The sequence below is a fragment of the Malus sylvestris genome, chromosome 17 (genome assembly GCF_916048215.2).
Source record: "Malus sylvestris chromosome 17, drMalSylv7.2, whole genome shotgun sequence".
NCBI lineage: Eukaryota > Viridiplantae > Streptophyta > Magnoliopsida > Rosales > Rosaceae > Malus > Malus sylvestris.
The window spans coordinates 22779514-22804553 of NC_062276.1; the positions used below are offsets into that span (position 1 = coordinate 22779514).

Consider the following 25040-nt stretch of genomic DNA (forward strand, 5'->3'; position numbering starts at 1 on the left):
GAAGACACACCACACTACTAAATGATAGAATCCTAAATACCAAAAATGCTTTTGAAACAAATTTTGAAATCAATCATTAGTAAAAAAAATAAAAATACAATTAAATCTTTCTTTTCATGTTGATATGCAATTTTAGGTTTAAATTCAAGAACTTACTCATTAAATTGAGAATTTTGAAATGCAATTGAAGTAAGTTGACTTTAACGAGTGGAATCCAGTTTGTTTTCTCACCCCAATTCACCAACCAAACAAGAAATCTTTATGTTGTTCCTCGGATACAATTTGATCATTCCACGGCCAAATCTCAATTTGTAGAAAGCCTTTGATGGCTTTATCATATGTCATAACTATCTTTTTATTTAGGCTTAAGTTGTAAATACTTTTCTAATTTAAGATAACACATGAAGCAAGCAGAGATTGCATGAATACTAGCATGAAGACATACCATACACTACAAAATGGTAGAAATACTGGCATGTATATGCTTTTCTAGTGTAAGACTTTAGTTAAGTTGATATGTCTCTATTTAGAAATGACTACTCATGAAGTAAATAGAAATTGCATGAATGATGACATGAAGACATACTACACAACATAATGGTAGAATTGTAAATACCAAAATACTTTTAAAAATATATTTTAGAATCAATCATTAGTAAAAAAATAATACAAGTTAATCTTGAAAAAAAAAACAATTAAAGCGCATGCAACTGTTAAGATTCAATTTTAAATAGAATTAAAATTTTCTTTTTATGTTCATTGAATTTTTAGTTTAAATTCAAGAACTTACGCATTAAATTGAAAATTTGGAGATGAAATTGATAAAAGAGTTGACTTTAGCGAATTGGAGTCAGCTTGGTTTCACACTCTAATTCACTAGCCAAACAAGAAATATTTATAGGGATGACTGTTAATTTTCTCATATGTCATATTTTTAGTTAGGCTTAAGTTGTAAATACATTTCTAATTAAGAATTGAGTGAGTTGATGTCTCTATATATAAATGATGACACATGAAGTATATATCGCATAAATAATGGCAAAACGACACACTACACTACAAAATGACATAAATCGTAAATTAAAAAAAAATATTTTGAAAAGATAGCTTGAAATCAATCATTAGTAAAAAAATAAAAATAAATGTTAATCATGAAAAAGTATTTGTAATGCACGCAACTATTGAGATACAATTTTAGCTACAATTAAATCTTGATTTTCATGTTGATATGTAATTTTAGACTCAAATTCAATAATTTAGTCATCAAATTGAGAATTTGAAAACGAAATTGAAAGAAGCTGATGAGTTGAAACCAGCTTGGTTTCCTACCTCAATTTACCAAACAAACAAAAAATATTTATAAAGATAGTTGTTAATTTCCTCATATGTCATAGCTATATTTTTAGTTGGGCTTAAGTTGAACATGCTTTTCTAGTGTAAGGATTGAGTAAAGTTCATGAGTTTCTATATAGAAATGATCACATATGAAACAAATAAAGATTGCATGAATGATGGTATGAAGACACACTACACTACAAAAAATGGTAGAAGCGTAAATATATAAATGTTTTTAAAAAGATATTTTGAAATCAATTATTAGTAAAAAATAAAAACTAGTTTTGAAAAAATATTTATAGTGCACGCAACTATTGAGATGCAATTTACAATGCAATTAAATCTTGATTTTCATGTTGAAGTGCAATTTTAGGTTTAAATTAAGTAACATACTCATTAAATTGAGAATTTGGAGATGCAATTGAAAGAAGTTGACTTTAACGAGTTGAAGCCAGCTTAATTTCTCATCCAATTCACCAACCAAATAGAAAATAATTATATGGATAGTTGTTAATTTCTTCATATGTCATAACTTTCTTTTTAGTTGGGCTTAAATTGTGCATACATTTCTAGTGTAAGGATTGAGATGAGTTCATGGGTCTCTGTATAGAAATAACTACACATGAAGCATGTAGAGATTTCATGAATGATGGTATGAAGACACACACACACACACACACACACACACTATAATTGTAGAGAGTAATGCTAGAGATACCACATTTAAAAACCAAATTTATAAATCAAGTGATGTGTTACCTATAAAAAAACAAGTACGTTAATCGACACTTAGTTAATAATCCAATCACCTACAACCACATCATTTGGTATTTACGATTCTATTATTGGGTAATGCTAAAATAAAAATGGGTGGTATTTATGTTAACCGACACTTAGTTTCTCCACATGACGTCTTCGCAAATGTGGGATTTGGATAAAGTAATGCCACAAAATTGAACTTTAGAATTTGGGTTTCTTGTGAGGTTGTGGACTACCACCTTGTCAACTCCAGGCCAAACTTGAGTCTCAATCCACCTAAAATCGAGCACTCACACCCTTCACTAGTTCCCTCTCGCTGCCTCTTGTTCCCTGCAAGTATAACCCTCAACTCACAACACTCTCTCTGTGTGTCAGAAACACACTCAGTGAACAAAAAAAAATGTATGAATAACACTAGGTTATAAAGACCAGGTTCTACGCGTGAGCTCATTAGCTCGCAACCATTTGATAACCGTCTGCATGCAAGCTGCAAACCTGAGAAACGCCTAAATGTATAAACTTACATCTCTATCTAACATAATACACATACATGTATTTTGGCACTTATACTTTATCTCCTTTTTTATTATGTTGCTTATCTTTTATTTACATCTACGACTTTCCTTTTCTTTTGAGAAAAGATATTTTAACCTAATCTAAGCCAACTTGGCTAGATCTAGAGTTACTTTAAACAATGTCATTTTAAGTTTGAGAGTTTAAAATGTATTGGTGTTAGGATACCATTCTAGGTGGCACAATAGGATGGTGACTGGTGTACAAGAGATTGTATTAGTTAGCTGGATTAGATATAATTGGCTATATAGCGGTGAGTTGTAAGAGAATAGGCAGTTATGAAATGATATGAATTCTGTTAGTGTTCTCTCTGTGTAATCAAGGAAGACGTAGAGCTAGATCTTAACATTGCTATTGAGCCAATAGTTCCGATCTCTTAATCCTTCATTGTTGCATGTCGTGAAGCTTCGCGTAAATCCATGGAGTCAAGAGTATCCAGCCTGGAAGAAAAGTTTGAGGCATTCCAAAAGTCTCAAGAAGAATTCTGATCAAATCAGCCAGAATTTCGATCACTTCAGATGAATTTCAAAGCGACCCATGAATTGATATTGCTACAGTTGCAATCATTCTCGGCACGATTGAATGAAGGATCCTTGGGAGAGTCGTCCGAGGCCACACGCACCGATCCCCAGTGTTAGGAAAGGTTGAATCTTGACCCAAATCATCAAGAAATTAGGCAAAACTTCAGTCACCTTCCTCGTCCTCCATTCTTGAAGATGGATTTTCCAAGATTCAACGGAACATATGATCTAATGGAGTGGGTTTACAAGGCGGATCACTACTTCGATTTCTTTAATATCGAAGAGTCCAAGAAAGTGAAAATGGCATCCTTTCATTTAGAAGGAGATGCACTTCAATGGTTTCAATGGGCAAGATGCTTGGAAAACTATCCACACTAGAATGATTTCGTAAGGGTTTTCTGCCAAGAATTTAGTCCTTCCGAGTTGGATAATTCCGCAGAGTTTGGTCAATTTGAAACAGACAGGAACTCTGCATGATTATGTGATGGAATTCCAAAGATTATCCAATCAAACAAGGGATATCAATCCCGCACTTCTCAAATCGTGCTTTGTAGGAGGTCTCAAACGGAAGCTACGACATGATGTCAAGATTTTGAGACCCGGAGATGTGCTTGAAGCTTCTGCCTTTGCTCAACAATTGGATTCGGGTGGTTCCCATAATTTTGTGGATTTTGGGTTAGTGAAGAGAGTGAAGGGAAGATTAGATACAAAGCATACTTTCAATGTTAAAATAACGGATGGGGGCAAGGTGTCTACTCAGGGAACATTATCTCAAGTTCTTATTAAGACTCAAGATTTTGAGTGCATAATAGATTTATATGCCATTCCTTTAGGAAGGTGTGATGTAATGTTGGGAGTTCAGTGGCTTTGGACCTTGGAGCCAATCTTGTGGGATTTTGAGAAACTATATATGAAGTTCACAAAAGGGTCATCAACTTACTGCATTACTAGTCCAAAATCACTTTTGGAACAATTAGAGAAGGTCTTAGCCTTACAAATGTCCAAAATGGTGCGGCAAGAAACGACAATGGGGGCTATTTTGTGTCATATTGAGTTGATAGATATGTCTATCCACCATATGGAACCTGCACCACAAGAGCAACACGGAGACCACCTTTCTGCAGTTCAACAACAACAACTACATCAGTTATTAGAAGAAAATAAAATAATTTTCGGCACTCCGACTACATTGCCTCCTCATAGATTTCAAGATCATCGAATTCCATTGTTGGAGGGTAGTAAGCCTCCTAACAGTTGGCCATATAGGTATGGTCCAGTACAAAAATCAGAAATTGAGAAATGTGTGAAGGAATTATTGCAATCTGGTTTCATTAGAACCAGTAATAGTCCTTATTCTTCTCCAGTGATCTTGGTAAGGAAAAAAGAGGGAACTTAGCGCATGTGCATGGATTACAGAGGCCTCAAAGACATTACCATTAAAGATAAGTTTCCCATTCCTCTCATTGATGAGTTACTTAATGAACTGCTTGGTGCACAATTTTTTTCAAAGTTGGACTTGAGAGCTGGTTATTAGCATATTCGTATGCATTATCACGGTGTAGATAAGACAACATTTAGGACTCATGATGGCCATTATGAGTTTTTAGTTATGCCATTTGGTTTGACTAATGCACCAGCTACATTTCAGTGTCTTATGAATGAGATATTTCGGCCATACTTACGGAAATTCACCCTGGTTTTGTTCGATGATATCTTAGTCTATAGCTCTTCTTGGAGTTCTCATTTACAACATTTGAAGATGGTATTTGATATATTAAGGGAGTGTAGCTTATATGTGAAGAAATCAAAGTGTGCTTTTGGGAAATCTCAAGTGGAATATCTCGAACATTTCGTGTCAAAACATGGGGTTGCTACAAATCCAAGTAAGCTGGAAACAATTGCCAATTGGCCAATTCCAACATCCATATTGAGAGGATTCTTAAGCTTAACAGGTTACTATAGGAAATTCATTCCACAGTTTGGCAAAATCATTAGTCCATTAACAGCCTTGACAAAGAAAGATAGTTTTAATTGGACCACAGAAGCAACTCAAGCATTTGAGACTTTGAAAGAGGCAATGTTGTCCCTTCAAGTGCTTGCTCTACCTGATTTCAGCAAGCCTTTTATTATAGAAACTGATGCTTCGGGCACAGGCATTGGTGCAGTGCTTCAACAAACCAATAGGCTTATTGCTTTTACTAGTAAGGCCTTGTGTCCTCATAATCAGGTTTTGTCAACCTATGAGAGAGAAATGCTAGCTATATTACATGCAGTACATAAGTGGCAATCTTATTTGGTGGGAAACCATTTTATCATACAAACAGATCATCACAGCTTAAAATACTTCCTTCAAGGCCAAGCTAACACTCCGTTTCAGCAAAAATAGGTCACTAAGTTGCTGGGATTTGACTATGAGATCCAATTTAAGCAAGGCAAAGATAATCAGGCTGCTGATGCCTTGTCTCGATCTCCTCTCAACACTACTTCATCATCACTGCAGACATTTGAAAAAGTTCAATTAGCTGCCATCTCTTATCCCTACTCTAGTTGGATGGATGACCTTAGGAGACACCTTGAGAATGATCATTGGATTAATTCAAAAAGACAGTCGGTGCTTGATACGGAGGATAGTTCACCATCAATTGCCAATCTCAAGTTTCGATATGATAATGAGTTTCTTAAATATAAAGGCCGGATTGTGGTTAGCCCTACTAGTGAATGGAGGGAGAAAATCTTCAATGAGCACCATTCGACTCCTATTGCAGGCCATGAGGGATTCTTGAAGACTTACAAACGAGTGTCTAGATCATTTTATTGGGAAGGGATGAAAAATAACATTAAAGAACGAGTGGCAGCTTGTGTAGTTTGTCAAAGGAACAAATATGAGACATTAGCTCCTCCAGGCCTATTACAACCCTTACCAATACCAACCATGGTGTGGGTCGATATTTCTATGGATTTCATTGTGGGATTACCTCTTTGTAAGGGTAAGTCTGTGATTTGGGTAGTGGTAGACAGATTGTCCTAATATGCACACTTTGTGGCATTATCACACCTATATTATGTTGCAGGAGTAGCTCAGTTATTCATTGATCATGTTTTTAAGTTGCATGGTATGTCGTAATCAATAGTGAGTGACAGGGATCCAATTTTCATGAGTAAATTTTGGAAAGTTTCTTCACTCTTCAAGGGTTTGCATTATGTTTCAATTCAAGGTACCATCCACAGACTGATGGCCAAACAGAAGTCCTTAATAGGTGTTTGGAAACCTATCTGCTACACTTTTGCAGCTTGCAACCTAAGAAATGGGCAAATTGGCATCCTTGGGCTAAATATAGCTATAACACTAGCTATCACAGTTCTACTAAAATGACTCTATATGAAGTGTTATATGGCCAGCCTCCTCTAATTGTTCCTGCATAAAAAGCGGTACAACAAGAGTTGATTCCTTAGACTAAGCTTTACAAGAAATGAATAGAATGTTAGCCCTTCTTAAAACAAATTTGGAAGCAGCTCAGTACAGGTTGCGAGTTCAAGCAAATAAACATAGGACTAAGAGAGTGTTAGAAGAAGGGGATTGGGTATATTTGCGACTGATACCATATTAGCTTAAGTCCTTGGCTTCACACTCATTCCACAAACTGCAACCCAGGTTTTATGGTCTCTTTCAAATTCTGTCTAAAGTTGGTGCAATAGCTTACAAGTTGAAATTACCTGAAACCTCGAAATTGCACATTGTGTTCCATGTATCTTGTTTGAAGAAGCATTTGGGGTCACAAGTGCAAACCACAACTCCTTTACCTGTGATTACAGAAAGTGGAATATTGCAAGATGTCCCTGTTGCAATTTTGGAAAGAAGAATGATTAAAACAGGCAATGTTGCTGCCACAGAAGTTTTAGTTCAATGGCATCTACAGAAGTTTTAGTTCAATGGCAAAACCATTGTTGTGAAGATGCTACATAGGAACTGTACCATGAATTGAAGCTTAAGTTTCTAGAACTTGTCAATCTTTGAAGATCAAGTTCCTGTTTTGTTTGCCGTTGTAATGCTCAATTGTTTTTCTGTGTTTTCCATGTGTATGTTGGGTTTTAAGGGGGGTATTGTTAGAATACCATTCTAGGTGGCACAATAGGGTGGTGACAGGTGTACAAGAGATTGTATTAGTTAGCTGGATTAGATAGAATTGGCTATATAGTGGTGAGTTGTAAGAGAAGAGGCGGTTATGAAATGATATGAATTATGTTAGTGTTCTCTCTGTGTAATCAAGGAAGACGTAGAGCACAATTGAATTTAGGATTTAGGATTTAGTATTTAGAATGCATGTTGAAGTTGAACAAGTAACTAAATGAAAGCTCAAAGTGATATAATTTGAACACAAGCACATAAAATATAGTAGAGAAAATTATATGTATGTATATTATATTTTTTTAATACAAACGATATTATAATTTTAAATTTGTTGTGACATATGTTCTTATCAATATGTGATTGTGTAAATCCTAAGTAGAGATAAAGTAGGAATCCTTTGGGATCTAGAAGATCTTCCCTAATATACTTTGTATTACTTGGAAAGCAAGTTTCTCTCCTCCTAATTACTATAAATAAAGGCACAAGGACTGGGGAATTAACACACAATTCCTCAAGTCTATTCTCCAATCTCTCTTCTTCTCTTTTCTGCACATCTCTGTAAAATATAGGCCACAACACGTTATCAGCACGCTCTTCACGTTGTGCTTTGAAGAATTTAAAGAGAATTTATTCGTCTAGAATCAGGGGAGTATTACGTTTCAATTATTTTTAATTGATTAAATCTTGATTTTATTGAATTCATATATTGTTATTGATTCAATTTATTTTTCTTCTTATGTTGAACGTGATACAAGCTTGAAGATGAAAGCCGAAATTGAAGAAATAATTTTTCTGCATCAAACCAGTTCATTCATATAATCACGCAATCAGGTTCTTCCAAAACAACGGCTTTTAACTCGATATTTTTGAAGCCCTGATAGCATGAACATTCACCATGATGCATGACCCAACTTTACGTTTAACGTATTTTAGATTCTACATAAATTGTGTATGCCTCATAACCAAAATTGCTGCAATTATGTGAATTTGATATTTTCCATGAATTGAATCTTACATATGTACATGCATTGAAACTATTATTTGCATATGCATCAACGTAAATATGTGATTCATTGAAATATATATTGAATTTCATATGCATATAATTGAATTAAATTATATTAGAATTTTTCAAGAAACCTAGGGTTTCTTCCCCGTGACCCCGACATCACTGGGCTCACGCGAGCCCACAATAGGATGCGAAGCACCGGAGCAAAACCCTTGCTCCAATCTGAAAGATGCCTTTGGCATCAAACCATAACCCACGGTGCCGCCCGAAGTCGGCCACGGCTTCACCACCGTTATTACTAGGTACTCACACCTGCAGTTGTGATTGGGACATAGCCATCGTCGAAGACGATGGGTTTTTTTTCAGAAAGCTCGATGAACACCGCCGGGTTCTTTGAACCCCGATGGTTCTCGGATCCCCCGACGTCGAAACCAAAGGTCGCCGTCTACAACTACGATTCCCAGTTGAACCCACATGCTTCGCCATGCCTTAAACCCCCGAGGATAGTCGCTCGAAGCGACGCCGGCATCCCCCCGGTTCGATTCTGACACCCAGCGCCGCTGGGGTGTCTTGGATCCCAAAACCCGAGCCCTAGTGGGCTCCTGTCCCTCGGCCTGCATCAGCGCCTTTAGGCCTGCTGCTGTTTTGAGATGTCATGGCCCAACCCGTGCAAAAAAAAAAAAAAACAAATTTTGTTTGTTTCTGGGCTCGCTTGCAGCGGCCCAGCCCGAAAAAAGGGATTTTTTTTTTCTTTTGGGCGTGCTTGATGCAGCCCTTTGTGTGAAAAAAAAAAATTTTAGGGGGTCTGCCTGTAGCAGCCCAACCCCATGCTGTCCCCGTGGGCCTGCAGTCCCACCCGAGACACCCTAGCCCCATTTTGGGCCTAGGTCACACGACACCCATTCGTTTACGCCACCCCGTGGACTTCATTTTTTTGTTGGGCCCCACATTTTATCTACCTAATTATTTTTAGGCCCAATGGGTTTTATATTTTTTTCACCCACATTTTAATTTGGCCCGAAGTCCAAATAAATTAATTCAATTATAATTATAAACCTGAAGTTATATCTTTGTATATCCTTGTTGTATATTTGCTTGCATATATATTTGTGTTTGTCTGCAGGTATTATGAACTTAAAAGTTCATACTTCCGAACCCGAAGTTTCGGAAAAGTGCCATACGAACCTGAAGTTTCTTAATGCGCAACACTCATGTTGAGACCCGAAGTTCTCCATGCTTAAATCCGTTTAAACCAAACCATGTCTTAGAACCTGAATGTTCTAAATTTGTTGTTTATGGCAATTTTATTTCCTAAAACACCACTCACATTCTTGTTTCCTCCATTCAGCGTATTGTTGAACCGTAACAAGTTCGATTTCACTGACTTGGAAGTTTCGAATAGTAAACTACTTTATGTGGATACATGACGTGAATAAGCATCCGCCATGATCCTTATTCGAAGAATTATGCCTGAAGCATATCCAATGGAAGTACCTCCCTGCTGAGGACTCCATGACTCTTCAAATCCGTTATGGACTGTTTCAAATCATGCAAAGATGAATTTTTGCCTGAAGCAAAACATGATTGAAACTGTTACGTCCATAAATAGGTACAATTCTCGTAGTCCATTTGTGAAGACTCATTTTGCTCCACCTAATACATTTGGCAGAGCGAAATTTGGCATGGACGGCCTATTGGCCGAACCCCATTGTTTTTTTTTTGTTTCTTTTGTGAATAATTTATTTTGTTCTCGGATTTAAGATTAGTGTTTGGATGTCACCATTATTCTCGAATAAAAGAGTTAATTAACGAAGATTACCAAATGTGACTACAATTAACTCATGCTTAGGTATGTTTTGTGGGGAAGTTAACTGTCTGGTTCTATGCTAACTTCATACCTAATCATCCCCTGACAACCTTTCAGGCTTATCCAACCTGATTGTGGGGCATGGCACTGCCCTATATTGTCCAATGGTATTAACTTTACCATAAAGGGAAGCCTTATACTCACTTCGTTGGAAGAACGCCCTTTTGAGCTTTAAGGATATTCGAGAGTATTATTACCATATCGAAACCAATGTAGAAAATGGAGTAAAAATTCCTTGGCATATCACCATTTTTGCACTTCCTACGAATATAGTTAAATGCATATTCTAGAGAAGATGGAACGCTTAACGAATGGATTACATCCATTCAGCCCCATTATATGGCCGGCCAGAAGCCCGCGATTCCTAAGGAATTTTCGCTATGGATGTACGTTTGGGATATCTAGGATGATTCGTGATGCGCCGTTTTGGGCATCCTTTTACCAGAAGTAAAGAAATCATACCTGGACACGTATTATACCTTAGCACTCTCCATCTTTTTACAAAGGATTCAAATGGGACATTTGTGGATAGATTCAACCACCCTACGGACCATTTAAATATTCTATAGTATTGGTTTATGCTTCTACACGTTTGTCACACGTGTGGTTGTTGTCCAAAAGTTGCATTCTCCACATTGGTAGCTCAGATTAACAAGCTCAGGGCTTACCACCCTGATTATCTGATCAACTTTATTTGATTGGATAAGTTGGAGAATTTACATCGACATTTACATTGAACACTTTAAATCTCGATGGATATTGCATGTCGGTTGGGTTTTTTGAAGTTGAACATCCAGTCCCATGTTCATACCCAGAATGACCTAGCAGAAGTATTCATTAAACGCCTTCAAATGATTGCGTGGTCGACTGGTCATACGTACCACAGTTCCCGACCTCTGCTTGGGGCCATGCAATATTGCAAGCAACCATGTTGGTCCGTCTGAGGCCCGTCACGACCCAACCTTATAAAGCGCGTGTCAGTTGGTTACCAGATACGAACCCGACATATTGCATCTGCGCGTCTTTGGTTGTGCGGTCTATGTGCCATTTGCGCCGCCCTTACGTACACGAGAACAAAAGGGTCCTCAGGGAAGGATGGAAATCTATGTCGATTATGATTCTTCTTCTAATAATTGTTACTAAATAACCTTTGACAGGCGATCTCTTTACCGCTCATTTTGCGGATTGTCACTTTTATGAGCCAGTCTTCCCGTCGTTAAGGGGAGATAAGAACGTCACCATTCCTAAAGAACGACATGAATTATCGTGGACGTCCCCACTATGTCTCATATCGATCCCAATCTAGATCGTCAGAGTTTAACCAGACACTTCCTCTGATCTAGAAAAAGTGACGAGATCACATATACCAGCTGCAAATGTGCCTGCAAAGATATGTACCAAATGTACTTCGGACCTTTGTCCTGAAAGTAGGAAAACCACAATTGTGGCCGACCCTCGTACATTGGCGGCTAGCCAATCAATCTATCTTATGCCAGAAGCATGGTAGATAACTCGGTTCAAGGATTCACCTCCCCAAAAGAGGAGGAATGTGGCACGAATGAATCCGCCCCTTGATCTCTGTCTCAGACCTTTTCATCTCATTAGATTAAATCCGGATTACTCCCGAGACCTGAAGTTCTTGGTCCAGTATACTAGTTTGGATGAGATATGAAATTGGAATGAGATTATCATAAATGATGTTTCATTTATATGGTACTGACATAAATGAAAAGCGACGATAACGAACCGCGTTCCATTGATTAATATCAACGTAGAACTAATTGGTCAACTAAAAGAATGAATCTATGACGAATGAGATGAATGAAATAGTGCAATATGGCACCTTGTGGCGCAAGGTTTCTCTCATACGCCATTTGATTGATTGTAGCATTACAAACGTGGTTGTAGTATCTCTGGGATCGTGATATGAACCTACATGGAGTTTCCAAAGGACTTACATGTACTGATTCAAATAGTTCTAGACCACTAGAACATCCTCTTGATTCCCAAGAAGCCTTCACTTTACGGATGCAGAACTATCTGGGCGGATGTGGTATACCCGTCTAAGTGAATATTTGATCAGTTAGGGATATATGCCCCTGCGTGTATAAAATCCAAAATTGCTAGAGTTGAGCAAATTAACTCGCATGTCGGACTATAAGGTGAATGATCTTGGGAGAACTTGACATTACCTCGACCTGAAGTTTCGAGCTAGTTTTGATGGTATTCTGGTCCACCACTCAAACTAGACCCAGAAGGTGTTACGTATGAGTATATCCCGATCATCTGTATGCTAGATGCAAATGAGACCTTTAACGGAGGGTATGGAGCATAAGGTTCCATATTGGAACGTGAGGCAGCCATATCTAAGTACCATTGGCGTTTGTTGTACTTAACTCAAATGCACTAGATCAGACATCTTATGTGCTGATAATCTTTTGGCATAAAGCAGCACTGCGCCTAAACACGCAGCCACCAAATTTGGTGTTAAAGACGTTTTTTTCCGTTACTACGGATTTAGGCTTATTCCCTATACATCTCAGAATAGATCACACCCCTTGATCTTCTGAATGATGCCTACCTTGTGGGATTCGCTAAATCAGACCGTCTATCTGATCACACAAGGTACGTTCCCGCATGGTTATGTCTTTACCATTAAGGAACACCATAATATCTTGGAGGTTAACTAGATAGACCTTTTGTTGCGAAACCTTTGAATCGTTCCAAGACTCACTATGTCTCATCACATGAGAGATATGGTCGAGAATTCTTGTTGAGCATATTCAAAATCCCTGCGTTTTTCATCCATCGTTGAGTCCCAACAACGATCCATGAATACAACGTTGTATGTATCGGCCAGATCATGATACATCCAACAAGTCAACACCAAGCATATTATGTCTACATCCGCATGAGCATCAGAAGATTGAAGTCAAGCAATCCAATCCCAGATAACCTTGCTAACATCTACACGGAGTCACTACCGAAGTCTACATTTTAGAAGCTTGTCCAAGGAATTGGTATGCGTAACTTTCTCATTTGCGATGCTTGTAGTTTCATTTGGAAGTTTTGTCAAACTCAGGGGGAGTATCTAGAAGTATACTCACTTGATCTTAATGTACTCTTTTTCCCTACGATTAGGAGCATTTTTCCCACTGGGTTTTTGCTACCTAACTAGGTTTTAACGAGGCACCCATCCTGGGCTGATCATACCCTTGTGAGCTCTTCTACTTGCGTCCAGAAGACGTATAGTTTTGACTTAATGCAACTTCTCACTTTTCTCCTTAGCCTATGAGTTTTTCTCCCACCTTGGATTTTGCCATAGCAAAGTTTTGTGAGTTTTACCACTCCTGCATTCTTCCGTTTGTTTTGAGACTCGCATTCGCTACTTGTGCCGACTAAACGAGACAATTTCATCCACTACTTCTACATTTGCCTGAAGATCTGATGCGCCATCTACTTGAGTATTTGCACACTCAAATGGGAGTGTTGTGACATATGTTCTTATCAATATGTGATTGTGTAAATCCTAAGTAGAGATAAAGTAGGAATCCTTTGGGATCTAGAAGATCTTCCCTAATATACTTTATATTACTTGGAAAGCAAGTTTATCTCATCCTAATTACTATAAATAAAGGCACAATGACTGGTGAATTAACACACAATTCCTCAAGTCTATTATCCAATCTCTCTTCTTCTCTTTGCCGCACATCTCTGTAAAATATAGGCCACAACAAAATTCTATTATCCAATCTCTCTTCTTCTCTTTGCCGCACATCTCTGTAAAATATAGGCCACAACAAAATTGTATTATTAAAGAGAGGAGCAATAATGTCAAGGCAGAATATATTAGGGGGGAGAGGAATCTAATTTTAAATGCATAATAATTTAATAAATTATGCTAATTCCAAACTACCAAAAACAAAACAACATATTTTAAGTTTCTTTTATTTTTGACTTCTAGCACCGTCCGTTTGGTCACAAACTTGCACGGTTCGTTTTCTTTTATTTTTATCCCTATTTGCCATTTTGTCATTGAATTAACCAATCGTCGTCGTTTCGCCTGACCTTCATTTCTCTTGCCATTGGCAGTCATGCTTGTTCACCACAGAAATAACATGCCACCCATGGCTACAACCAATGTCTAAAATATCAATATTATCCTGATATTTCTATCGAAATTTTCGTGTTTTTGAATTACCTATATTTTCGATATCATCGATATTTTAGACCTTGATAGGAACTCTATGTGGTACTAAGTCACTCATGTATCTTACCATGCAATGTATAAAGTGTAAAATATTGTACTAATTCATTATATATAAATGATTATGGTGTATTTAAACTTGTTTCATTAATTACTACATATTTTCTACACTCACAATGTTTGCTAGCTCGCTATATAATTAACTTAAATCATTTAAATCCATCCTGCAATGCATTTACTTCCAATTTTTTGTGATAAACTAATAGATAATTGACTAAATAAACATCCTGCAAAGTTTCAATAAAAATTTCAAAGTTTTTCTTACAATTTCCGTAATTTTTATTTAATTTTTATCAATATCGATAATATTTCTATATTTTCATCAAAATTTTTGTGTTTTTTTACGCTCGATATTTCCGATATATATTTTAGACCTTGGCTACCGCCCATCGCCTGACCTTCACATATCCCAACGTCTCCAATCCTTTCGGAGACGACACAAACCCCGGAACCAAACAAACCCCATTTCTCCGAATCCCACAACAATGGAGTCCATCGCCGTCCTCATGCCGATCCCAATGTCCTCCTACTTGGAGCAGGAGCTCGAAAAGCGCTTCAACCTCCTCAAGCTCTGGACCGTCCCCAATAAAACCCAGTTCATCAAGGACCACTCCGCGTCCATCCGTGCCATCGTCGGCAACGCCTCCGCGGGAGCCGACGCCGAGCTCATCGCCGCTCTGCCTAAGCTGGAGATTGTTTCCAGTTTCAGCGTTGGGATCGATAAGGTCGATTTGAAGACGTGTAAGGAAAAGGGTATTCGGGTCACCAACACCCCCGACGTTTTGACCGACGACGTGGCGGACCTTGCTATTGGGCTGACGTTGGCGGTGCTGAGACGGCTGTGTGAGAGTGATCGGTATGTGAGGAGTGGGCAGTGGAAGGAGGGCGACTACAAGTTGACCACCAAGGTTTGGTTTTTTTTTTTGCTTAATTTGCATTGGATATTATTATTTTCACCTAATTGCTATTGGGTTTTGTTTGAATTTCTTATTTATATTGGTATGAATGGATATTGATTATGCTGCTTGTGATTTGAGTATGAGTTGATGCGTAATTTTTGAAGTGCGTTTATGGTAAAATTTTCTTAACTGTTACTGTGTTGTTATTTACCATGTTGGAGGAAAAGAATGAGCAAAATGATACTTATATTGAATGGTTGAATTGGTGATTCGTGGTAAAGGTTGTTGTTAAAGGCCTGGATCGATGTTCTTTGTTCAATTTCGTCTACAAAGGCATGGACTAGTTCTTAAGAAATTTTGGAGTCAGTCAAAGGACATTTCTCAATGATAAGTGTCTTCAATCGTGGTTGTGTTCATCGAAAGCAACAACTCGGTTGCTGTGATGTATTTATGATGGCATCAACCCAGAAAATCGAAAGGGGGTGAGATGGCAGTCGGTGTTGGTTGTTTGTCCCTCTTGTTTGATTAAGTAGGTTCTTCTGTAAATGCACCGAGGCGTCCTTCTGGTGTTTTTAATTGTTTTTTTCTTAATATTGTCTGTACTGCTCGCATATGCGCCTGAAATTCGAATTTATCAATACTGTGCCAGAAAATTGGTTTGTGAAGAAATAGCATGTTCATTCTGCATTGTTTGTCTATCTAATAAAAGAGAATGCATAATATTTTCACCGGTTGCAAAATTCTTTAACCAACATAAGATACTTTTCAAGGAGTTTAGGCACTTTACAGTAGCTGCTTATGTGCTATGTATGAAACGAAGATTCACAAGTCAACATGTGTGTTATAGGGCAGTTTGAGTGTAATAATTTTGCAACATGTTCGTGTGATACATTGATATTTTTCGGTTCTTTACCTCCTTTGATTATTTGATATTAGAACTTTTAAAAGTTGATGAAGTTTGTATGAAATGTGAGGTTCCTGAATTCATAGGAGAACTAGCTTTTTTTCTCTTTTTCTTTCCCTGTTTTTCGTCCTGAAGTAGAGTTAAATGTCTGTCTAAAACCTTTATTTATTGATTTAATTTTTATCCATATAGCACCTCTGTTCCCCCTCTTTTGTAATAGTTTCCCTTTCATTTTCAGTTCACTGGGAAAACTGTTGGCATCATTGGTCTCGGAAGAATTGGCAAGGCAGTTGCAAAGAGAGCCGAGGCTTTTAGCTGCCCAATTGCTTACTTTTCCAGGACAGAAAAGCCAGATTTGAAGTTCAAATACTACCCAAGTGTTGTGGAGTTGGCCGCCAACTGTGATGTTCTAGTTGTTGCGTGCCCCTTAACTGAAGAGACCCGCCACATTATCAATCGCGAAGTCATTAATGCTTTGGGGCCAAAGGGTGTTCTCATCAACGTTGGGAGAGGCCCTCATGTTGACGAACCTGAGCTGGTATCTGCTCTAGTAGAAGGCCGGTTAGGTGGGGCAGGGCTTGACGTTTATGAGAAGGAACCAGAAGTACCTGAAGAGCTGTTTGCGCTCGAGAATGTGGTCCTCTTGCCTCATGTCGGAAGTGGCACGGTAGAAACTCGCAGTACCATGGCAGACCTTGTGATTGGGAATCTTGAGGCTCACTTCTTGAAGAAACCATTGTTGACACCAGTGGTCTAATAGCTTTTAGCATCTGGACATGGTGACCATTGGATGTATAGCTTGATGATCTACTGCCACAAATGCCTACAATAATTGTTTGTCAATCTGAAACAAGATCGTTGATTCTAGAATTGAGGAAATGAGACTACTTGTTGAAACAGTTGATTGATGCTATTCCTCGTTAATTGTTGAAGTGGAAATCACTACATTTTTATTGGAAATCCTTGGCTTCTTGTTATTTTTAATTTCATTTTTATGCTGAATGTACTCATAAAATACTTCTGTTTGAAGCTTTTAAAGGATCTTATAATTTTACTATAACGATATATTTGTACCCTTTTTGGCCGGTTGTGGGCGAGGAGGGATTCAAATCCCCAACACCGTGGTTCGTAGCCACATGCTGTAATCCTCTGAGGAACCGGCCCCACCCCGCCTCCATGGATGAGAAATTTTGGTTAAACTATACGAAGGGCAATAAAAACTAATCTGGTTTTTAACTCATTACCAATTGAAGTCAAACCTTTGACATCACACTTGTAAGCGGAAGAATACCATTATACTGTAATTTATGAAATCACAAGAGTCACATGTGTCTTTCATTCTATTAGGCTATGTAAGTGGTCAGTCATATTTAGGTACTGAGTGGTGAGTGCCCAAGTATTATCCATAAATAAAGAGTTTTCATCACAACTAGTCCTCGGGTTACAAAACTCATAAAATTTGGGTCGATCAATGTCATCCTTCATATAATGCTTAGGAAAAAGCTAGAAACCTTTAGCCAAAGATGATCTATATACCAACTCCTCGGGCCTATCGTTTTCCTCAGTATTCTAGTTATAAATCACTCAGTATTCAGTATCATATCCTATCTCGAACTCGAAACTATACCATTCAGTATATATTTCTATAATTCATCTTTAGCGGCGTTATCCTTGGCTTTCAAATGTTTGTTGATAGTTGTAGCCACGTCCTTCAAGCTCGATTTTGTAGAAAGTTTGATCTGCACAGTGAAAACAATTTCTTGCGTAAGATGGTTACAGAGCACAGATGAATCATAACAGAAGATTATTTGTTGTAATGACTAATTACCGGATTGCCTTTATCGTTGGCTGTGTACAGCAAGAGTGTTGGATAGTCGCTTACCTGCAGTAACAAGCAACCAAACAAATAAATAAATGAATAACAAACAATAATAACTGAGATAGCATCTCATCAACTGAAATTTTCAAGGGCAGAGATGGTTTTCGTTGATAATGTTTCTGGGTTGTTAAATTGGTTGCGATTCACAACCTCTTCTTTCATTTATGATGTATCGGGCCATTTTCAGAGGATCGCATCAAGGATTGAAGTGTGTGATTCGTCAAGCTATTTGAAACAAAAAACACAACCAGCAGATCTTCAAAGTGTTCCTGCAGAGCTTTAACGTAAATGCTCTAGCTTATCCCATGTCCAAGGTCATGGATTACATGAAAGCTAGGTTTTCATCCCAATATCATGAAACAAAATTATGATGCCGAAAATAACACTCACTTGCAGTTTTGGATGTTCATTTGCAGACGCATCTATTCTTGTGAAGAGTAGATTATCCACACTTTTAAAGTGCTTAGCCAACTTCTCTACATGCTTGGCAGTGGTCTCACAGGTGATGCACCATGGTGTGTATACCTGTTCCATAGCAAGGATGGTATTTTTTATACGCATGATCAAAATAATCACTCCATATAAAAATTCTAAAACCACGATAACTTGCTATACAACTAGAAACTTAAATAGTAGTTTTACCTTGAATATCGAACGCAACACAACAACTTATAGGCCGGTTTTTTTATTTTTTTATTTTTTTATTTTTTTTTTGAATCTAGTGTCTCCGGGTCTTTGACCCGACTACTCACTAGGCCACCCGCCTGACCCCACAACATTTGGTAGGCAAGAAACTCTAGCAATTGCTAGGTGGGTACCTTGAGAGGTGTCGAACCCCAGACCTCTTGGTAACAAACCAAGGGCCTGACCATTAGACTAAACACTCTTTAGTACTAATAATGTAATTATTTTATATATTTACATGTAGATACATGTCATTTCTTCTTCATTTATTGATTTCATATGTTTTGGAAAATTGATGAACTGAATAAACGACTTTCAACTTAAATTTTCACTACGTTTTTTCATGCAGTTGCTATTACTATTGATTTAATAGTGTGATTTTCATATGAAGTGCAATGTGGGTTTGCAATTGAGGTTTCTAGATTCATGACTAGTTCAATATTTAGTTTGAGTTATCTTTTCTAGATTCTTTAATTTTGAATGTTCCATTCTTTTGTTTGAGTTGTTGAAAAACAGAAGTGAAAAATTACAGCAAAGAGTCTGTTATGGATTCAATTGGAACTAAATGTGCTAATTTGTGGTTAACAGACTGTCACCCTTTTGTTAGTTTGTTCTTTCTTGTTAGTTAGTTCATTTTGTGTGCATGTCTATATAAATTGACGTCCTATTCCTGCATAAGATAGGCTTGAACCTCAAAGTTGGTTCATAAACAAAGAAAATCCTTCACTTAATTAAATTTTATTTTGAGAGAGAGAGAGAGAGACAGAGAGAGAGAGAGAGAGAGAGAGAACTTTAGACGAAGAGAGGTGATGGAGTGTTCCGAGTTTTTAATTGCTTGTTTAATATTTACGTCACAGATTGTTGTGAATGCCGCTGACTTGGAGAAATTGCATCACAATGCATCAAATCCAAACCCAGAAGAATTGGCAGTCAAGAGGGTTGACTTCCCTACTGATTTTGTGTTTGGGGTCTCTACTGCTGCTGCTCAAATAGAAGGATCTGCGAAAAATTCTGGGAAAGGATCAAGTGTTTGGGACAACTTTGTTGAGAAATTCCCAGAGAGAATTTCTGACCACTCAAACATGTTCACTGCCATCGACTCGTATAATCGATACAAGGAAGATGTGAAGCTTATAAAGAACCTTGGTGTCGATTCTTACAGATTTTCCATCCCCTGGACGAGGATTCTTCCTAATGGAACATTAAGTGGTGGAATAAACCAAGAAGCTATTGACCATTACAACAACCTAATTGACGAGTTAATCAAGAATGGCATCAACCCCTATGTGACCATTTTGCATTTTGACTCGCCCCAAACCTTGCAAGACAAGTATGGCGGCCCTTTGAACCGTTCCTTTGTGAACGATTTTAAGGATTATAGCGCAATATGTTTCAAAACATTTGGAGATAGGGTCAAAAACTGGATTACAATCAACGAGCCATTTATCGTTTCCAAGATAGGGTATGAACTTGGATTTGCTGCACCAGGCAGATGTTCTTTGAGTACAAAATTCGTATGTACATCTGGTAATTCGTCTACTGAGCCTTACTTTGTGAGCCACAACCTTCTCCTTGCCCATGCTACTGTTGTTAAGCTATACAAAGAGAAGTTCCAAGCAAACCAAGGAGGACAAATTGGAATCAGTCTTGTAGGACAATATGTTGAGCCTTATTCAGATTCGGAAGAAGACAGAGCTGCAGCAAAGAGAGTTCTGGACTTCAATCTGGGATGGTATGTGGAGCCATTAGTCTATGGAGATTATCCAAAGAGTATGCGAGATTTGGTCAGGGATAGACTACCTAGTTTTACCAAGGAAGAGAAGAATTTGGTCAAGGGATCCTTTGACTTTATTGGCATCAATTATTATACCTCAATATATGCTAAAAACTCCCCACCAAGTCCACAGAAACCAATCTGCTATTCTACTGATTCTTTAGCTGAATTACCCAAAAAAAATAAACATCGAGAGCCTATTGGCCCTAAGGCTGAAGGAAGTAGTTTCATTTCCATTTATCCAAAAGGTCTGCAGAAACTGATGGACTTCATGAAGGAAAACTATCAAAGTCCTAAAATCTACATTACTGAAAATGGAATTGACGAGGCAAAGGACGATAGTCGCAGACTTGATGAGGCACTCAAGGATCCACATAGAGTTAAAAATACTCTTCGGCATTTGTACTGGCTCAACAAGGCAATCAAGAATGGTGTGAATGTGAAAGGATATTTCTATTGGGCGCTGTTTGATGACTTTGAATGGGTTGATGGCTATACCACAAGGTTTGGGCTTTATTACATTGATTACAAAGACAATCTCAAGCGCATTCCCAAGGATTCTGCTAAGTGGCTCCCTAAATTCCTCAAGGGTGAAGTTTAAAAATACAACGCTCAAGCTAAGGCATAAGCTGTACATGGTATATCAACCCCAAGTTCTTGAGGGCAAGATTTCTACAAACATGACGTATAAAAGAAAGAGTAGTACGCACACTTATATATGTAAATATTTATATACAATGTACTATTTTGAGGGGTAGAGGAAGACCTAGGAAGACTTGGAAAGAGACACTAAAAAAAGACTTGAACTACTTGGATCTAATGGAAGACATGGCACAAAACCGAGCGCAGTGGCGTTCTAGGATTCATATAGCCGACCCCACTTATTGGGATAAGGTTTTCTTCTTGTTGTTGTTGTACTATTTTGAAAGGCTTGGTTTATGGAGCATGTCTTAGAACTCTTAGTACCTACTTGATGACTTTTACAGCTCTTTGAGTAGTAGTTTCTTATCAGTTTCCTGCGATGCCAAATTTTTTCATTAACATACACACATGCGATGCCATTTTATTTCTTATATGTATTATGAACATTGTACATGCTCATATAGAAGGCACATCAAAGAATACAAGCATGGTACAGCTCATTTGCTTTTTTGTATAAGCAAGACAACATAAACTTTATTTTGTTTTCAAACTTCAGGAACTTCAACTTGGATGTGATCATGCGAGCAGAATTAAAATAGATGTAGGAGAGAAAGACACACATACCTCTAGTACCACATTCTTGTGACTATTTAAAACCAAGTCATCAAATGTCTTTCCTACAATGCTCTGGACGGTTACATTCTTCTGCAATTTTAATGTGAGCTGATTTAGAACTACATTTAATGTGATAGAACTATAACATTACAGGAAGTGCTTTCATATTTACTACTTAAAAGCTATGTTGAAATTAGCACACCGCAGTACAGTTTTGGTTGGTTCACCAGCTAACAAAAAAATTAGGCTTAAGGATTTTGTAACACAGGAATCAAAACAAGCAACTATTGTCTTAAGTTATAGAAGAAAAAAAACTAAGATATGATTCCATGATTAATTGATCCAAAAATCTTTTTAAGGGGGGAAATGACTCACGTTATCAGGTATTGGTTGCGATTTGAAGTGCGGAGATACAGTACCATGTAATAGGCCTGAGCAGAACTCCTACAAAATCCAATTCAGAAATTTTAGTAGTCTAGGTAGATATTCTTGATAAGGAAATTTCAAAACATGAGAAATTATTACTTCAAGATTGCTTGGCGTTGGATCTGATTCTAATAGATATTTAGAGTTCCCTCTAATATCAAAAGCAGTGACCTGTGCAGAACAAAGATAAAACCTGATTAGTTATAGCCTTAGCAAAAGATTCCTTGATAGAAAGAATTCACGGTCAACGTGTAGTTCACGAGTGGGAAACTGACCACAGCACTGTTTGATTCTTCAAGCCCATATACTGTTAAGTAAGGCTTAGCAAGATTTTCATCTGTAATGTCTATATATATGAACAGTATCTGGATCAAGAGAATGAAAAAGGGAAAACATTAGTAGATTTAACCAATTCACCCAATAGCTTCAACATATAGTCCATTTGAGTACCTTTGACTTGAACTGTCTAGCAACATCTTGAAGGGGCTCAATAAGTTTCTTGAAGTCATCCGCGTCTGCAAAAACATGAACCTGCGCAAGAATAAAAGCGAGTCATTAAATGGTAGAACTTATTACCATGCAAATTCCAATTCTTTATATATGACTCAAGCTTAAGAAATTCTTAAGGGGTAATGTAATTCCGGAAATATTATCTGATATCTGAGTTGCATTAAATGGCAGCGGAATCAGAAACCTGAAGTTGAATAGGACTGGAGTACACTTTTGCAGAATTTGCTTCAGTAAGTCTGTTAACTAATGGAAACTTGTTATAGTCCAGAAACTGCAATATTTCATCCACTCTAAAGGTCCCTTCTGCAAACCCAAACATTTATGAATAACTATGTTAGTAATTCTTACTGAGTGGAAATTTTTTTGTGGAATGTAACCAATGACAGTCACATTCAAATATGCAAGTTGGCACTCAAACATAAGTCTCCTTATTGGTTTGCAGATCTTAACTTTGATTTAACTGAGAGAGATCAATGAAATTTATACACTCACCAAGTTGCACAAGCAAGCAAGAAAACAACAAATTTCATCACCTTCAGTAAAAAATTAAGCAACTCACCATATGCAGTGTATCTTTCTGGCTCACTTTTCACAATTCCAAGGAAACCATTAGTTGGTTTTACATTTTGAAAGAGAACATTAGCAACCTCAATGTTGCTTACTTCTACGAACTGGATGGCACTGTCAGCTGCCGCTGCTTTTACAAATTCTTTGTGCTCGGGCCCCTGAATAGTTTTATAACAAACAGAATAAGCCCAAAATACCCATAATGTACAAACAAATATATAATCAAAGCACGGTCTAATTCTAACTCCAGATTTTCAGTATTTCCCAGGTCTAGCATTTTAAGAAAAATTTGAAAACAACAAATACGCACGTACCTCAAAATTTTCAAACACGCCAAGAACAAATATGTCGGACTTCTTGAGAAATTCTGCTGCCTCTGTCACCGAGCTTATCCTAATAACAGGTTCACCGGTTTTCTTCCTCGCCCATGTCACTATTTCTTCCCTGAATCAAAATTGGCCCCCATAAACACATTAATGGAAATGCACAACTCAAATTTTCCCCCAGAATCACTGGTATTCCACATTCTATAAAAATTTACTTAAATTAAGTGGAATAAAACAACTTGATTATACAAATTATGGCAATGACAAAAGACGGAACAATAACAAGCATATAAGCATACAGATAACATAAATGACAAAACACAATCTGAATTATAACTTATAAGTAACTGACCAAATATATGATGCACATAGCTAATCCAAATGAAATTAACATAAAATATTTCCAATTAAACAGGTTGACAAAGTTTAAGAGCCACTCACGCAGAAAATCCACCAGTGTACGCTTGGGAGGTGCCATTGACAAACAGAAGCAGAGTAGGGAACCCTTTGATCTCGAGAGACGACGCGGTTTTCGCGTGCCGCTCGGCATCAAGCTTGGCCATCAAAAGAGGGCTCCCCAATTCCTTCAGCGCAGTGGCAGCCTCAGCAAACTGAGGCATCAGCTCAGCACTCCTTGAACACCAGGGAGCGTACCCGAGAACCAGAACATACTCATTGTTCTCAATCACCCTCTTTGTATTGTCATGATTAAGCTCCAGAACAATCCTCTGTGCTTTGGATAAAAGCTCGGCCTCCGAGGACCTTGTGGTGGGCCCACCGTCTTGGTCTTCTTCTTGTTCTACTTGTTCGTCCAATGCCAGGAGCTCTTCCAGTTCGCCGTCTTCGGTTTCGTCAGCGGCGGGGTTTTGGGGTTCGGAGGATTTGATGGGGGTTGGGAAATGGAATAGGAGGAGGAGGGTGAGGGTGAAGAGGATGAATCTGGAGGTGGGTTTTGGTCTGGACATGTTTTTGGGGGATTTTGCAGAGGGAAGTGGGGTTCTTGTGGATCTTGAGTGAGTGAGATCTATGGAGTGAAAAGACAGGGTCTTCCGTGAGAACTGGGAAGGTTTTACAGAGGACTGAAAGAAGGGAGTGAGAGAATTTGGGCTTTATTGATACTATTTGCCTTTCACTGCCTGGATTGGCGGCAATAACTCATAAAAATGACAGAAACGTGGGCTTTCTATTACCGAGTAATAGTTGAACTTTATGTAAACTACGGAGTTATGTCTTGTGTCTAAAATTGTTATTTACTAATGTTGTTCCTTCATTTTTAGAATCATGTATGAATATGATCATTGTCTGTGGCACTCTAGCATACATTGAATTATAGCAGTCCATCTTTTCGAGGGTT

The 25040-nt window shown here is 37.8% G+C and overlaps 2 protein-coding genes across 2 annotated transcripts; one reads left to right on the top strand and one right to left on the bottom strand.

The window, feature by feature from the left end:
- Nucleotides 1-14833: 14833 nt before the first annotated feature.
- LOC126610672 (glyoxylate/hydroxypyruvate/pyruvate reductase 2KGR-like) lies at nt 14834-17223 on the top strand. Its single transcript, XM_050278777.1, has 2 exons — nt 14834-15368; nt 16502-17223. Exons 1-2 carry the CDS (start codon nt 14946-14948, stop codon nt 17018-17020), a joined length of 942 nt encoding a protein of 313 aa, XP_050134734.1. The 5' UTR covers nt 14834-14945; the 3' UTR covers nt 17021-17223.
- Nucleotides 17224-17648: 425 nt separating this feature from the next.
- On the bottom strand, nt 17649-24811 carry LOC126610671 (protein disulfide isomerase-like 1-6). The gene is made up of 12 exons (XM_050278776.1): nt 24128-24811; nt 23675-23804; nt 23353-23518; nt 22978-23096; nt 22734-22814; nt 22559-22648; nt 22383-22454; nt 22233-22301; nt 21867-21947; nt 18533-18667; nt 18092-18145; nt 17649-18002 (listed from the first exon to the last, which is right to left on the bottom strand). Exons 1-12 carry the CDS (start codon nt 24649-24651, stop codon nt 17907-17909), a joined length of 1617 nt encoding a protein of 538 aa, XP_050134733.1. The 5' UTR covers nt 24652-24811; the 3' UTR covers nt 17649-17906.
- Between the last annotated feature and the right edge of the window lie 229 nt (nt 24812-25040).